The 14,652-nt window shown below is 41.7% G+C and overlaps 1 protein-coding gene across 3 annotated transcripts in view; it reads left to right on the forward strand.

The window, feature by feature from the left end:
• The window catches only part of Fancd2 (FA complementation group D2), a 110,966-nt gene that overhangs the window by 90,022 nt on the left and 6,292 nt on the right, over nt 1–14,652 (forward strand). For all 3 annotated transcript variants that reach the window (XM_029557036.1, XM_029557035.1, XM_017794818.2), the window contains 9 exons: nt 1,259–1,369; nt 2,930–3,060; nt 5,740–5,833; nt 7,623–7,745; nt 9,809–9,902; nt 10,422–10,493; nt 11,274–11,312; nt 12,558–12,632; nt 13,711–13,785. In XM_029557036.1, the coding sequence (XP_029412896.1) occupies nt 1,259–1,369; nt 2,930–3,060; nt 5,740–5,833; nt 7,623–7,745; nt 9,809–9,902; nt 10,422–10,493; nt 11,274–11,312; nt 12,558–12,632; nt 13,711–13,785 (814 nt within the window). The remainder of the gene's footprint in view (nt 1–1,258; nt 1,370–2,929; nt 3,061–5,739; nt 5,834–7,622; nt 7,746–9,808; nt 9,903–10,421; nt 10,494–11,273; nt 11,313–12,557; nt 12,633–13,710; nt 13,786–14,652) is intronic.

Genomic DNA, 14,652 nt, shown 5'->3' on the forward strand with positions numbered 1-14,652 from the left:
TTCAAATAAAGAAAAGATCTAAGGATCAGTGTGCAGTCTTTAAAAAATATTTTATTATTTTTATTTTTTGTGTATCAATGTATTGCCTACATGTGTCTAAGTGCACCTGTGTCATACAATGCCCAAAGAGGTCAGAAGAGGACATCAGATCCCCTGAAACTGGAGTTACAGATGGTTGTTAGCCACCATGTCAGTGCTGAGGCTTGAACCCAGATCCACTGCAAGAGCAGCCAGTGCTCTTAACTGCTGAGCCATCTCTCTATCCCTGATTGTACAGTCTTGAAGGTCAGGCAGAAGATTAAAAAGAATGTTTTTGTAATGCAAGTCTTGTATGTTTTGGTGACAGTCATGATTTAATGAACGTTTCATTTGAATAAAATCTTTTTGACAGTTGTCTCTCAGACAGTTTGGAAATAGAAAACAAAAATAGCAGCATTGCCATGATCTACATTCTTAGTGGTAAGGATTGAAGTGACAGGCTAGCTTAGGTAGGAAAGAGCAATGTGAAAGGTAGTTCCAATATAGCATTATCTGAATGTTTCCTTACTGAATACCTACTATGATTTGGACTGTCCTGTGTCTTGGAGGCTGTTATGCTGGGGCTAAAGAAAGCCTTTGTTCCCTTGAAAAAGAATCTGTGAGCACTGTCAGGTCCATAAGGAAATACAATTTTGGGGAGCTCTTCACATTTTTTATTGGGTGGGGTTTTTTGTTTGTCTTTAAAGATTTATTTTATTTTTTGTGTATGAGTGTTTTGCCTACATATACATATATGCACCATGTAGGTGTCTTGTGCCTGCAGAGGCCAGAAGAGTGCATCAGATCCTCTGGAACTAGAGTTACAGATGTCTGTGAACCACAATGTAGGTGCTGGGAACCAAACCCAGTCCCTCTGCAAGAGTAGCAAGTACCCAACCACTGAGCCATGTCTCCAGCACCTGTTTGGAGACAGGGTCTCACTACATGCATGCCTCAGACCAGACCAACTCACTACTTAGCCAAGGCTGGCCACAAACTCACAATCTTCCTGTCCCATCCTCCCAAGTGCTGGGATTGCTGGCATGTGCTACCATACTCAGCTATACCTCAGTTTCTAACCTGATATTAGGTCTGTGACTGAATTTTATGCTTAAAGATTTGCAATTCTTTTTTCAAACTCTGTTGTGTTCTTGATGATCTAGACTGGTGGCCAAGGTCGGGTGTTAGCTAAATAATCTTCCTGAAACAAAGTTGAACACTTTCTTTGACTTTCCTTTAGGAAAGGATTTATTCATCATGCAAACCATCATCTTCTACACTCAGCCCTAGAGGTCCTTACCAGCCGACTGAAGCAAATAGAGCAGGAACAACCATTGGAGGAACTGGTCAGGTGGGTCAGACTGCAGATCCTAGTGTGTTCCCAAAAAATTCCTAGAACTGGATTGGCAGAATTTCTTTGAAAAATGTTCTATTTCTCTCAGTAGTTGTAAGTAAAATTTATATTTAGCAGCTACTTTTCCTCACCATATGTACTTTTTTCACATTTATTCTTTTTGTTGGGTGGGGGGAACAGGGTTTCACTATGTAGGTCTGGCTAGTCAGGGACTCAGTATGTACATCAGGCTGGCCTCAAACTCAGAGATCCACCTGTGTCTGCCTTCTGAGTGTTGGGGTTGAAGGCATACACTACCACACCCGGCCCTATTTTTTCTTTTATTTATGTCTCTGTTGAGTGTATGCCATGTGTAGATGAGTACCTGTAGAGCTGTAGAGGCCAGAAGAGGATGTCAGATCCCCTGGAATTATAGGCTGTTGGGAGCAAGTGGTCTTAACTGTTGAGCCCCCTTTCTAGCCTCTCTATTTTTTTTTTTTTTTTTTAGATAGGATCATGCTATATAGCCTATGCTGGCCTCAAACTGACCATCCTCCTGCCAGCTTCCTCACTGCTGAAATTACAGGTGTTTGCTACCACTCCTTACTCCTAGTCAGCTCTTGACTATCCAGGGACCAATTCTGTCTTCTAGCAGTGTTGAATATGTAAGCAGATAGTTATGACTAATGGTCAGTCTTCTTCCCCAGTGTTGGAGGAAGAACATATATGGTGAGGTCTAGACCAGCTAGGGCTACACAAGACCCCACCTCATGTCCCTCCCTGCCACCCCAATAACAAATGATTTAAAAAAAAAAAAATACGGTTTCAAGTAGTACCGTAGTTCTTGGGCTTCTTGGTATATGTGACCCTTCCAGGTCAGATTTTGTCTACAAGGCTTACTTCTGCTCAGCTTTCTCCATAAGAGCTATTTTTCCTGTCAAGATGCTTGAATGAAAAATTGGAATTAAAGCACCTCAGGTTGACAGCCTTGGCAACAGGTACCTTTACTTGCTGAGCCATCTCGCTGGCCCACCACTACATACTAAAAGAGGACTTGGGTACCTCACATGCATATAAAGATATCTTTTTTTTTTTTTTTTGAGAGAGAGGGTCTCCCTGTAGCCCCAGCTGTCCTGGAACTCACTAGTAGACCAGGCTGGCCTTGAACACACAGAGATCCACCTGCCTCTGCCTCCTGAGTGCTGGGATTAAAGGCCTGCACCACCACACCTGGCTATAAAGATATCTTTAATGCATGTGATGCTGTAAAGATATCTTTAATCTGGGGCTGGGGAGATGGCTCAGCAGTTAAGAACACTGACTGTTCTTGCAGAAGACCTGGGTTTGAATCCCAGCACCCATATGGCAGCTAACAACTGTCCATAACTCCAGTCCAGGGGCTCCGACAGCCTCTCCTGACCTCCTCGGGCATTGCATAACACAGGATACGGGTGCACTTACTCAGATGCGGGCAATACATACATACATACATACACATAAAATAAAAATAATAAAAATTTTTAAAAAGATATCTTTAATCCATGTGATGTTATTGTTTTTTGTTTTGTTTCCTTACAGCCAGAGCTTCAATTACTTGCAAAATTTCCATCACAGCATTCCCAGTTTCCAGTGTGGTTTTCATCTTCTCAGACTTTTGATGGCCCTTCTGGAGAAATCTACAGCACCTACTCAGAAGAAAAACAAACTTGGTGATTAGCTCAAATTCTATTTGGGTTATTTTGTTTTGTTTTTGACGGTGTTTAATGAATAGAATTAATATCTCACACTTGTAAATTTGGGGTTTCCCAGAACTTTGGACATTTTACATGTAAATCCCTACAAAACTATGGGCATACTTTCTTATTTCACCAAAGCAAACATTTTCTCAGAAGGAACTATTCCATTGCTTACTGTAACTGGTTAGATTAATAGGTTTTATAGTTCATCTTGTGCATGTGAGTGTGTGTGTGTGTGTGAGTGAGAGAGAGAGAGAGAGATGCACGTGTGTGTACACACTAAGGATTAAACCAAGTGCTGTACCACTGAGCTACATCCTCAGTCCTTGATAATTTTCTGTTTAGCTTTAACCTTTTTTTAAGACAGGGTCTTGCTATAGCTCTGGCTGGCCTTTCCTAGAACTCTCTATGTAGATCAAGCTGGGCTTGAATTTGTAGCAATCCTCCTGCCTCTGCCTCCCAAATACTAGGATTACAAGCAGTGCTACTACATGCATAAGTCTTAATCTTTCTCTTCCTCCTCCCCCTTCCTTTTTATGTCTTTGTTATTTGATTAAATGATATATAAACCGGACTGGAGAGATGGTTCAGTGGTTTAAGAGCACATGTTGCTCTTGCAGAGAACTTGGGTTCAGTTCCCAGAACCCACATGGCAGCTAGCAACTTTCTGTAACTCCAGGCCAAGGGGATCAAAAGCTCTCTTCTGGTCTCTGTGGGTACTAGGTGCACACATGGTGCACACACATACATATAGGCAAAACATCAATACACATAAATAAAAATAAGTCTTTAAAAAGATATATAAACCATGAAGTAGAAGAAAGAGAAAAATCATAAATAGCAAAGGAAATAATGGCTGCTTCCCTGAACTTTAAAAAAAATATTCATTTTATGTGTATGAATGTATTGCCTGTGTGTATGTAAATGCACCCATGTCATGCAATGCCCACGGAGGTCAGAAAGGGTGTTGGATCCTTTGGAACTGGAGTTATGGATGTTGTTAGCCACCATATGGTGCTGGGAACCCAGCCTGGTCCTTTGCAAGATCAGCCAGTGCTCTTAACCTCTGAGCCATCTCTCCAGCCCCCTGAACTTTTTCTTTAAAGCATATAGTCAGTGATGACATTTTCATACATTTATATAACCTATCTTCCTCCCCTCCTCGCCCCTCTCCTTCCATCTCACTATGTAACCAAATTGGTCTTGAACTAAGTATCCTTTGGTCTCATCCTCCTTGGTCCTGGGTCCTAGAGACCCATTGTTTATGACCTTTTTCTTTATCCTTCATCCTAACTCTTAGAATGGAAATCATGGATTATGTATCTATTAATACATAATCAGAACAAATAGAAGATTATGTGAAAGAAATCTTTTTTCTTAAGATTAATCCATGACGGTTTGGTCTAAAAGGGGAGGCCATGTTTTTATGCTTTGGGACAAGGTCAGCAAGTAGGATATATTGAGTCTTAGACAAATTGGTTTCATTTCTGGAAGAAGCTTAATGAAACAGGAATAAGTTGGCTTTTAAAAAAATGCTTGCTAGACCAGTAGTGGTGCTGCCTACCTATAATCCTAATACCCAAAAGGATAAAGAAGGATTATGAGTTTAAGGCCAGCATAGGCTGCAGTTATGTGTAAGACAGGATCTCATGTAGCCCAGACTGGCCTCAAACTTGCTATGTCTATGCTGAAGATGATCCTGAACTTCTAATCCTCCTGCTACTGCCTCCCAAGTGATGGAATTACAGGTATCTGCCACCATTTCCAGTTTTATGTGGTGCCGGGGATAGAACCTAGGGCTTCATGCATACTAGAGAAACAGTCAACCAACTGAGCTACCTGGCCCAAAAGACCTTGTTAGCCCAAAAACTTAAAATAATAATCCTTTTTTTTTTGGGGGGGGGGGTCTTTTTGAGACAGGATCTCCCTGTAGCCCCCAACGGGCCTGGAACTACCACACCCAACTAAAATAATAATCCTTTTTTTTTTGGGGGGGGGGGTCTTTTTGAGACAGGATCTCCCTGTAGCCCCCAACGGGCCTGGAACTACCACACCCAACTAAAATAATAATCCTTTTTATTAATCTTCCAAAGTCTGAAAGATAAGAAGAGTGTACTTATCTGATCATTACACACTATATACATAATGCTAAAATATCACAGTGTACCCCATTAGTATGAATCAATATTATGTCAGCTAATTGGGGGGAAGGGGTAGTGTATCACTCTATAGCCTGGAATTCAGCTCAGCCTCCCAAGTGTTGAGATTGAACCACCACATGCAACTAACAGTTTTTTTAAAGTTGTGGGGTTTTTTGTTTGTTTGTTTTGGTTTTTTTTTTGAGTCTTTTTGAGACATGGTCTCCCTGTAGCCCCCAACTAGCCTGGAACTTACTATGTAGACCAGGGTGGCCTCAAACTCAGAGATCCACCTGCCTCTGCCTCCCAAGTGCTGGAATTAAAGGCGTGCACTGTCCATAACTCCAGTTCAAGGGGATCCCACAGCCTCTTGTCATCCACTTAACCTACATGCAGGCAATGCATGCATACACATAAAATAAAAATAATAAATAAAATATTTTAAAAAATAGAAAGAATGAGGTCAGCTTCTCACACACACACAAAAAAATACTTTTTGTCTGTTTTCCAATAGCTTCCCTGGCCAAACAACTGCTTTGTCGGGCGTGGCCTCGTGGGGAGAAAGAGAAGAATGCCATTTTTAATGACCAGCTCCATGATTTGCTTTGGTGAGATGTTTGGTTTCTTCTAACAAGCCAAATTGCCTTTTTCCATGTTGCTACTGTTAGGATCCTTCATCTGGACAGAAATTGAGCCGTAATCTCTGTTAGGGGAATTTGAGAGTAATGAAGAAAATTTAAAATGAGCATGGTTTGGAATCTAAGTCTTAAGATGCTCTAATTCTGCTTACTGCTGTCTACTAATTCCTTATTGTTAAATTCAGTTAGAGTAGAGGGGTCTGCAGTTGTGTCCTACCTTGTTAATAGTGACTCACCATGTAGCTAAGGCTAGCCTTGAACTCTTGATCCTCCTGCCTCCACCTCCTGAGGACTGGGATTACAAGTATATACCACCACAGCTCTCTAACTGTATTTCTAATTGAAACTTCTTTATCTCCTGACAAGTAACCGCAATCTTTAGTATTAAAGTAAAAGAAGCTATTTGAGGGGCAGGAGAGATGGCTCAGTGGTTAGGAGCTCTGACTGCTCTTGAAGAGGACCTGGGCTCGATTCCCAACACCCACATGGCAGCTATGAACCGTCCTTAGCTGCAGTTCCAGGAGACTCCGAAGCCCTCTTCTGACCTCCTCAGCATTACACAACTTGGGTGCACTCACATACATGCAGGCAATACACTCATACACATAAAATTAAAATAATAAAATATTAAAAAATTATTTGAAAACAGTATATGGTGGTATCTCAAAAGAAATCTGTTTTGGATTTTAAAAGGTTTATTATTGCTGATAGTATATATGTAATAGTAATTGTTTGCTAATATACTGAATGTTTCTGTGCCTGAGTTCCCGTAGCATATCTTGAATTTCTTTTTTTCTTCCTTCCTTCCTTCCCTTTTTTGTTTTTTTTTTTGTTGTTGTTGTTGCCCTGGGGATTTAACATAGGACCTTGCTGGTGCTACGACCTGTCTTCTTTGTTTACTTTTTATTTGATTGAAGGTCTCACTATATAGCCCTGGCTAGCCTGGGCTATATAGTGGTCACGTTGTAGACCAGGCTGGCCTCAAACCCACAGAGATCTGCCTACCTTTTCCTCCTGAGTGCTAGGAAGCCAACCTGCCTGGCCCTTTTAGGTTTTTTTGTTTGTTTTGAAGACAGGGTCTCCATAGCTCCAGATGACCTGTAACTGCTATATAGATCAGGCTGGCCTTGAACTCACAAAAATCCACCTGCCTCTGCCTCCTGAGTGCTGGAATTAAAGGCATGCACCTCCACGCCTGGCTGGCCCTTTTAGTTTTTATTTTGAGGCAGGGTCTTACTTTGTTGCCCAGGCTGACATTGAACTTGTGATTCACTTCCATCCACCTCCCAAATAACTGGGAATACAGGCCTATACCATTAGGCTTGGCTACTTTTCTTGGCTACTTTTCTTGAATTTCTGAAACCTTATAAGATATTTTCATAAATTAACCACTAGCCATCTGACCTGGTCTTAATGACAAGCCATTGCAGATTGCTTTATGACTCTTCTTTCATAGATTTCCATAGAGTACTTCTAGATATTGAATATAGGTTGGATGGTTACTGTGTTAGTCAGCTTTCTATCACTGAAAAAATTCCTGAGAAAATCAAAAGAGGGAAGATTTGTTTTGGGTTCATGGTTTCAGAAGCTTAGTCCATGATCATTTGGCTCCAGTGTTCTGTGTTGTGGTGAGACAGAATACCACAGAAGGGAGCGTGTAGTGAAGCAGATCTGCTTACATGGTAGCCAGGAAGCAGCTCAAAAGAAATCCTGACAGGAATTCTGTCACATGTTCATACTCCTCTATTGCTCTGTGAAGCATCTATCTGGAGCACACAGACAGTGTTCTGAAGGCTATAGAGGAGATCGCTGGCATTGGTGTCCCAGAACTAGTCAACGCTCCCAAAGATGCATCTTCCTCCACGTTCCCAACATTGACCAGGTAAGAAAGTTCTTGTCTCTAGCTCTTTCCCTAAGGTGGAATCACAATGCCTAATGTGCATAATAACCACTTTTTCCCTCTTAAATCTGGTATAGATGGCAGATAGATTCATTCCTTCATCAGTATAAATCTCCTGTGCATACTTCCAGGTGGCTCTCGGCTGGGGTGTATCAGCTACTTTTCTCATCAGTGTGGCAAAACATCTGACAAACAACCTAAGGGAAGAAGGATTGATTTCAGTTCATGATTTCAATCCATTGTGGCAGGGAAACATGGTCTGGGGAGCAGTTCCATCAGCAGTGGCACGAGTGTTTTAAAAGCAGCAGCTTGTTCACACAGCACAGAACAGGAACTAGAGTCCACAGGTCAAAACCAGGAGTTGGTGTTACCTTCAAAGCCTATACCCACTTCCACCAGCCTTCAAAATAGCTCTGTAAAGCTAGCTAGAAATCTGTGTTCAAAAATGAGCCTGTGGGAACATTTCAGATTGATTCCATAACATAAGGTATATAAAAGGATCTTGTGAAGAAATATAGTATCCATAGTTTTGGTATTCAAAGGCAGTGAACTATTATTTGTATTTTTTTATTTGTTTGTTTGCTTATTTGGTCTTTTTGTTGTTGTTTTGGGGGTTTTGGTCTTTTTGAGACAGGGTCTCCCTGTAGCTCCAGCTCACATGGCACTTGCTGTGTAGACCAGGCTGACCTCAAACTCACAGAAATCTGCCTGCCTCTACCTCCCAAGTGTTGAGATTAAAAGTGTAAGCCACCATGCCTGGCTCTATTATTTTCTGTTTTTGTACGTTAAACTTAAGGCTAGGCCTAATGAATGTTGCCCAGTGATAGTGCGTGCTTAGCATGTATGAGGCCTGGGTTCAGCTCCCAACATCACACACACAAAAAAAAGACAACAAAACAAACTTGAGGCTTTTTCTAGCATTTTAACCATCTTGAGACAAGGTGATTACTGTATCTAATGTTTGTCTTAATGAGTTTGTATTTTACAATATCTTTTACTTATGTAGTTGTTCCATTTTATAAAGCACTGTTAACATCTTCATTTCATTTAATCTTAATAATGCTGTGAGGTATACACATCATTGCCACTTTATTACTGTTGAAGAAAATGAAGGTTAGAAAACTTCTCAAGTCAGTAAAAATGAACATAGAAGCAGGACTCAAACTTGTCTTTCCTCACTGCCTCACTGCTTCTTCTACCACCACAGCATCACTTTTCCTAACATTGTTTGACAGGCCTTTTTCTTGCGCGTGAGCATGCTCTTCCTCTCATGCGCATGCGCGCGCGCACACGGTCTCATCTGACTAGCCTCCTTACTGTGTAGTTGAGGATGATCTTGAACTTCTGATCCTCTTGACTCTACTTCTTCCCTAGTGCTAGAATTAAAGATATTCACCACCATACCTACTTTATGTAGTGTTGGGGATCTGAACCCAAGGCCCTCATGCATGTTAGGCAAGCATTCTTATTAGTTGAGCTACATCCCCACGCTTGGGCTCATTTTTTAATCCTTTCCATTCCCCTTTTTCAGTGGACCCTAGTAAAAGAAGGTCCAGAGAGATAGAGATATACATTACTGTTGGACCCATGACTTCTTCTATGAGGGTTTTTTTGTTTGTTTGTTTGTTTGTTTGTTTTTGTCTTTTTGAGACAGTCCCCCTGTAGCCCCAGCTGCCCTGGATTCACCATGGAGGCCAGGCTGGCCTGGAACTCACAGAGATCCACCTGCCTCTGCCTCCCAAGTGCTGGGATTAAACGCGTGTACTACCACGCCCAGCCTCTAGGAGGTTTTTTGGTTTTGGTTTTGGTTTTTTTGTTTTTTGTTTTTGGGGGTTTTTTTTGGTCTTTTTGAGACATGGTCTCCCTGTAGCTCCAGCTGGCCTGGAACTCACTGTGTAGACCAGGCAGGCCTTGAACTCAGAGATCCACCTGCCTTTACCTCCCAAGTGCTGGGACTACAGGCGTGTGCCACCACGCCCAGCATCTAGGAGGTTTTTTTATAAGCAATACTTCATGTGAGTGTTCATGCCTTTACCTCCTTATAGGTACACCTTTGTCATTTTCTTCCGTGTGATGATGGCGGAACTTGAGAAGACAGTGAAAGATCTTCAGGCTGGCACAGCAACAGACTCACAGCAGGTGGTTCAGACTCTCCCTCACAAAGAATGGATTTTGATTACTTGGACATATCTCTTGGGTGTACAGTTTCTCCTAAGTTATTTCCTTTTATTTACCAAGATCTAGGAGATATTTAAAAAGCTCCTTTTTTGATTTCCTTTCCCCCTAGTGGAGGTGAGAATTGGGCTGTATTTTTCCCTGACTTCTCCACTTGTCACTTTCTACCTGGCTTAATGCATGCCAGCCTGTTTGGGATGCTGTGGGTTTTAGTAATCTGTCAATCAGAATTGAGGTAGACAGCAGTTACCCAGACAATCAAAAGCCACAGAGGTGGCCAGTGGATATGCTGTGGGAACTTTTTACCTACTTGGAAATAATTGATTCCCTGTGAGGTATTCTGGTGTTTTCATAGTATGTATGAACCTTCCATGTGAGCACACTGGTTGCCCCATCTCTTCAAAAGAATAATGAACTGTTTTAGTGGGAGGACAGTAGGACTGTGGTTATGACTCAGAGGCACCTGTGTTTGGCTATCCCCAGGTTCATGAAGAGAAGCTTCTCTATTGGAACATGGCTGTTCGAGACTTCAGTATCCTCATCAATCTGATGAAAGTATGGGGACTTCCTTCCCTGTCTTACCAGCTAACTGCAGAAACTGAGGGTCCTGGTTTCCAATGTTAACCTTTGCTTTCCTCATCCTTCTTTGAGCCTTACGTCCCCTCCTTCCCGACCCCCTACTCATTCTGGGTAACCACTTCTCTCCCTGCCCACTGTCTGTTTTCCTTTTTTTCCCCTCCCACATGTGCCACAGTACTTACCACCTATCTTTGCCTCACTTTCTTGCCTTGGGTCCTCTGATCTGATCACACTCCCTATTCCAGCTCTGAGTGCCATCATAATGCTCCAGACACTGTTTTCTCTACCCAGACTGTCCTGTCAGCTTAGAATGCCATTCTTCTCGCCATCTCTTATAAAATCTTTTAAAGTTTCAGATCAGAGTGTCAGCCCTCTAATAATGCCATCTCGTCAATATCCTCAGTTAAATCAGCTTTTTGATCCCCTCTGTTCCTGTTTTCCTTTTCTTGGACTTAAGGGGGTTTCTTTAGTCTATAAGTTAATTTTTCCATTACACTCTTGTCATGCCTTCTCTTTTTTTTTTCCTTTTTCTTTTTGAGACAGAGTCTCTCTGTAGTCCCAGCTGGCCTGGAACTCACAGAGATCTGCCTGCTTCTGCCTCCCCGGTGCTGGGATTAAAGGCATGTGCCACCTCTCTTGGCATTCATTTTAGAATTTTCTACAGCACACAGAGCTGTACTGTGCACAGTGGGAAAGAGGCTGGGGTACTCAAAGGAGCCAACCTCAGGTTTGATTTCTTGTCTTTCTCCTGTTCAGGTATTTGACAGTTATCCGGTTCTGCATACATGCTTAAAGGTAAGAGATTTTTGGGCTGGAGAGATGGCTCAGCGGTTAAGAACACTACCTGTTTCTTGCGAAGACCCAGGTTCAAATCCCAGCACCCACATGGCAGCTAACTGTCTGTAACTCCTCTTCTGTCCTCCACGGGCATTGCATGACACGGGTGCGCTTACCTACATGCAGGCAATACACATAGACACATAAAATATTTTTTTTAAAAAAAGAAGGTAAGAGATTTCATAAGTCCTGTTTAATATTTTCTTTCTATTGGTCATTTTAGAGAGGTCCTTAGCTGAATTGAATCAATATTGTGTTTGCATTCCAGGATCTCCAAAGTCTATCCTAATTAGGTGGTAGTTTAAGGAAGACAATGGGTAACATTTTTTTTACATTAGTTCACTAGTTGTATAACTAGAAATAGGCAGTTTTCGTAAGAGTTTGTTTTTTTTTTTTTTGGTCAAAATATTAGAATTAGGATAAATGGCTACAGAGCAATTGAGTTTAGGAACAGTACTCAACCCTCCTTGCCATTAACTTCCAGGCAACAGGGAAAAAGGAGTTGTGGAAGGTTTCTCTTTTTAAAGGGTTGTGGCCTGGGATGTAGCTCAGTAGTAGAGAACTTGCTTAGCGTGCAAAAGACCTTAGGTTTGGTCCTTAGCATTACAAGACAACTGAAAAAAGCCCTTAGGGTGGTTTGTGAATGTGGGAGCTGATATTCTGATAATGCCTGATCCCTGTCGCATGGGGATATCCCAGGTTGACTCTAGATTTGATGTTAAACCCAAAAGGAATGTCATGGGGAGAATGCTTCTTCCCTATTCCATTCTCCTTCCAAGTGCATGGTTCCCCATTCTTGGTACTGTGTGACCCTCACTCACTTCACCCTGGAACAATATAGAAGATGGGTGAATTGGAGGAGTGATTTCTTTTATTGGAAATTGGCCATGTATTCCCTTAGTCCTCTGCAGTTTCTTCCTCTTAAGGATGAGTTATCCTCAGGGAGCTGGAGTTCCAGCTGGTCATCTGTTCTCATTCATGAGCTGAGCAAGGGCTCTGGCTATTGACTGTGCCTAGGGTAGATAAGTCTGCCTCATTCTGGAGCTGAGTTATTTAGCAGTCCTATTTATTTTTCATACTTAGTTATATCCTCCAAATTAGCCTTTTGGATCACCCCCCCCCTCCAATTCATTTAATGACAAGCCAGGGGCTTTTCAGGTGAAAGTCCTCAGCCAGATCTCACCAATGTGTCTCTTTCTTCAGTATGGACGGCGCTTTGTGGAAGCGTTTCTGAAACAGTGTATGCCGCTCCTAGACTTCAGTTTTAGAAAACATCGGGTAAGAGCTGAGGGCAGAGAGCCAAGGCATGCCCTGAAGAGTTTTGCAGAAGATATATCTGTGGTGATTCCTTAATTGGGGGTAGGGGTAGGAGTAGTGTGTTGCCCATGATCTGGGCCACAGTTCTACTTGAAACCATGTCAGCTACAGCCAGAAGTGCCTAATTAAGCTGAACCTCTCAGATCCCTCTGGTGCAAATCCACTTTTATTCTTCTCCCCCAGATTTGAGGGTTTGTTTCCTTTAACTTGGTTTTATTGTGCAAAGTAGGATCTCCTGTGTCATTGTGTCATTGTTTCTTTTTTTATGCTTCTCTGTCTTAGAAAAGTAAAAATAGAGTTCATGGGCTTGGGGTGGAGCTCATTGGTGTGGAGCACAAGTGTGTACTGGGCCCTGAGTTCCTTCATCCCTAGCATTGAAAAAAAAAAAATTCAAGAAGCTGCTTGCATTATAAAACTCTTTGCTGTTATAATGAACAGTCTTCGTAGTATTTTTAGCCAACTGGCACTCAGGGCTAGCACAGTGAATTCTGGTAATTTCTTTTTTAAAATTTATTTCACAATTTCATATATATGTGTGTGTGCATGTGTATGGATAAAATGTACTTTGATCATATTCCTTCTCCCATTATCCTCTCTTACCCTTTCCTCCTCCCACTGAAATAATTTCTTACACGTATTTAGCAAGTTGAACTTTACAAAATACCCGTATTTAGTTAGTCCTTCATAACTATGGAAAAGAAAAAAGAGGTGGTATCTTATTCAAATTTACAGATGGAAAACTTGAGACATGGTACCCTACTTAAAATTGCAGTCTAATTCACAGCTATCACACCAGCACTACAGAAGTAGACATAGGTCTCTAGCTGACAGATTGATGCTAGGGAAAGGAATAAAAAGACTTGGAATTAACACCTAGCTAGCTTAGCACTCCTGTGTGAAGGTCAAATTCAGATGATTATTGATGTAAGCTGGGACTTGTAGGGTTTACCCTCCCTGGAACCCTTGTTGCAAGAAATCTTGTATCTAAAATGAAATTAGAACATTGTCCCAGGACATTTATGAATTTTGTTGTTTTTAGGAAGATGTTCTGAGCTTGCTGGAAACCCTCCAATTGAACACAAGACTTCTACATCACCTTTGTGGGCATTCCAAGGTAAGAGGGGAGCAGTTCGCACTATGTAGCATAGCTCAGGCTGGTCTTGAACTCAAGACGCTCAGCTTCTCTCCTAGGATTATGGACATGGGCCACCAGACCCAGCTTGCACCCCTTTTCTGAGCCTTTCTCTCTGGGCCTAGGTCCAGACTCAGTTTATTCAGAGTAGGCAAATCCCTAATTGCTTGATGAGATTGGTCAATTATCTAGAGGGAAAGTTTTATATCTGAAAATGAACTCAAATTCCATAGCCCTATTTCCTCTAGAAATGCTTCTTAGCAAGAAAGTGCATTGCTAGCGTACCTGTAATCCCAGCAATAGAGAGGTTGAAGCAGGAGGATGGAATTAGAGGCTAGCCTGGACTACATTGCAAGCAGCCGTCTCAAACCTAAAAATAAAAAACCTCTTCTTGGGTGAGGAGAGTACAGAATGCTGCTAGATAAATTACTGTTACAAAATACTGGTAGTGGGAGGGATGTTACATAAGGTATGGTTTCAGGGGCATAGAAGTATTTCTGAAGCAGCTGTCTTAGAGCTTTTAGCTATACTACATGGCTGTTTGTGAGACTATTTTAGCATTAAAGGACTTTTCCAATTGAAACTTAGAGTTGATGAACCATTGTCACCTTTGTCTGAAGGAACATAGAAACCTAGATTTAGATAATCACTGGCCAACCAAATGATTGTATGGGCCATTTCTTATCATTCATTTCCTCCTCTGTTTTTATGTTTAGAAGGAGCTGAACTGGAATTTTAAAGACTCAAAGCTAACCAGAGCTACTTTTTTTTTTTTTTTTTTTTGTTCTTTTTGAGACAGGGTCTCCCTGTAGCCCCAGCTGGCCTGGAACTCACTTTGTAGACCAGACT

Source organism: Nannospalax galili, unplaced genomic scaffold (genome assembly GCF_000622305.1).
Source record: "Nannospalax galili isolate Female #2095 unplaced genomic scaffold, S.galili_v1.0 scaffold406, whole genome shotgun sequence".
NCBI classification, from domain to species: Eukaryota; Metazoa; Chordata; class Mammalia; order Rodentia; family Spalacidae; genus Nannospalax; species Nannospalax galili.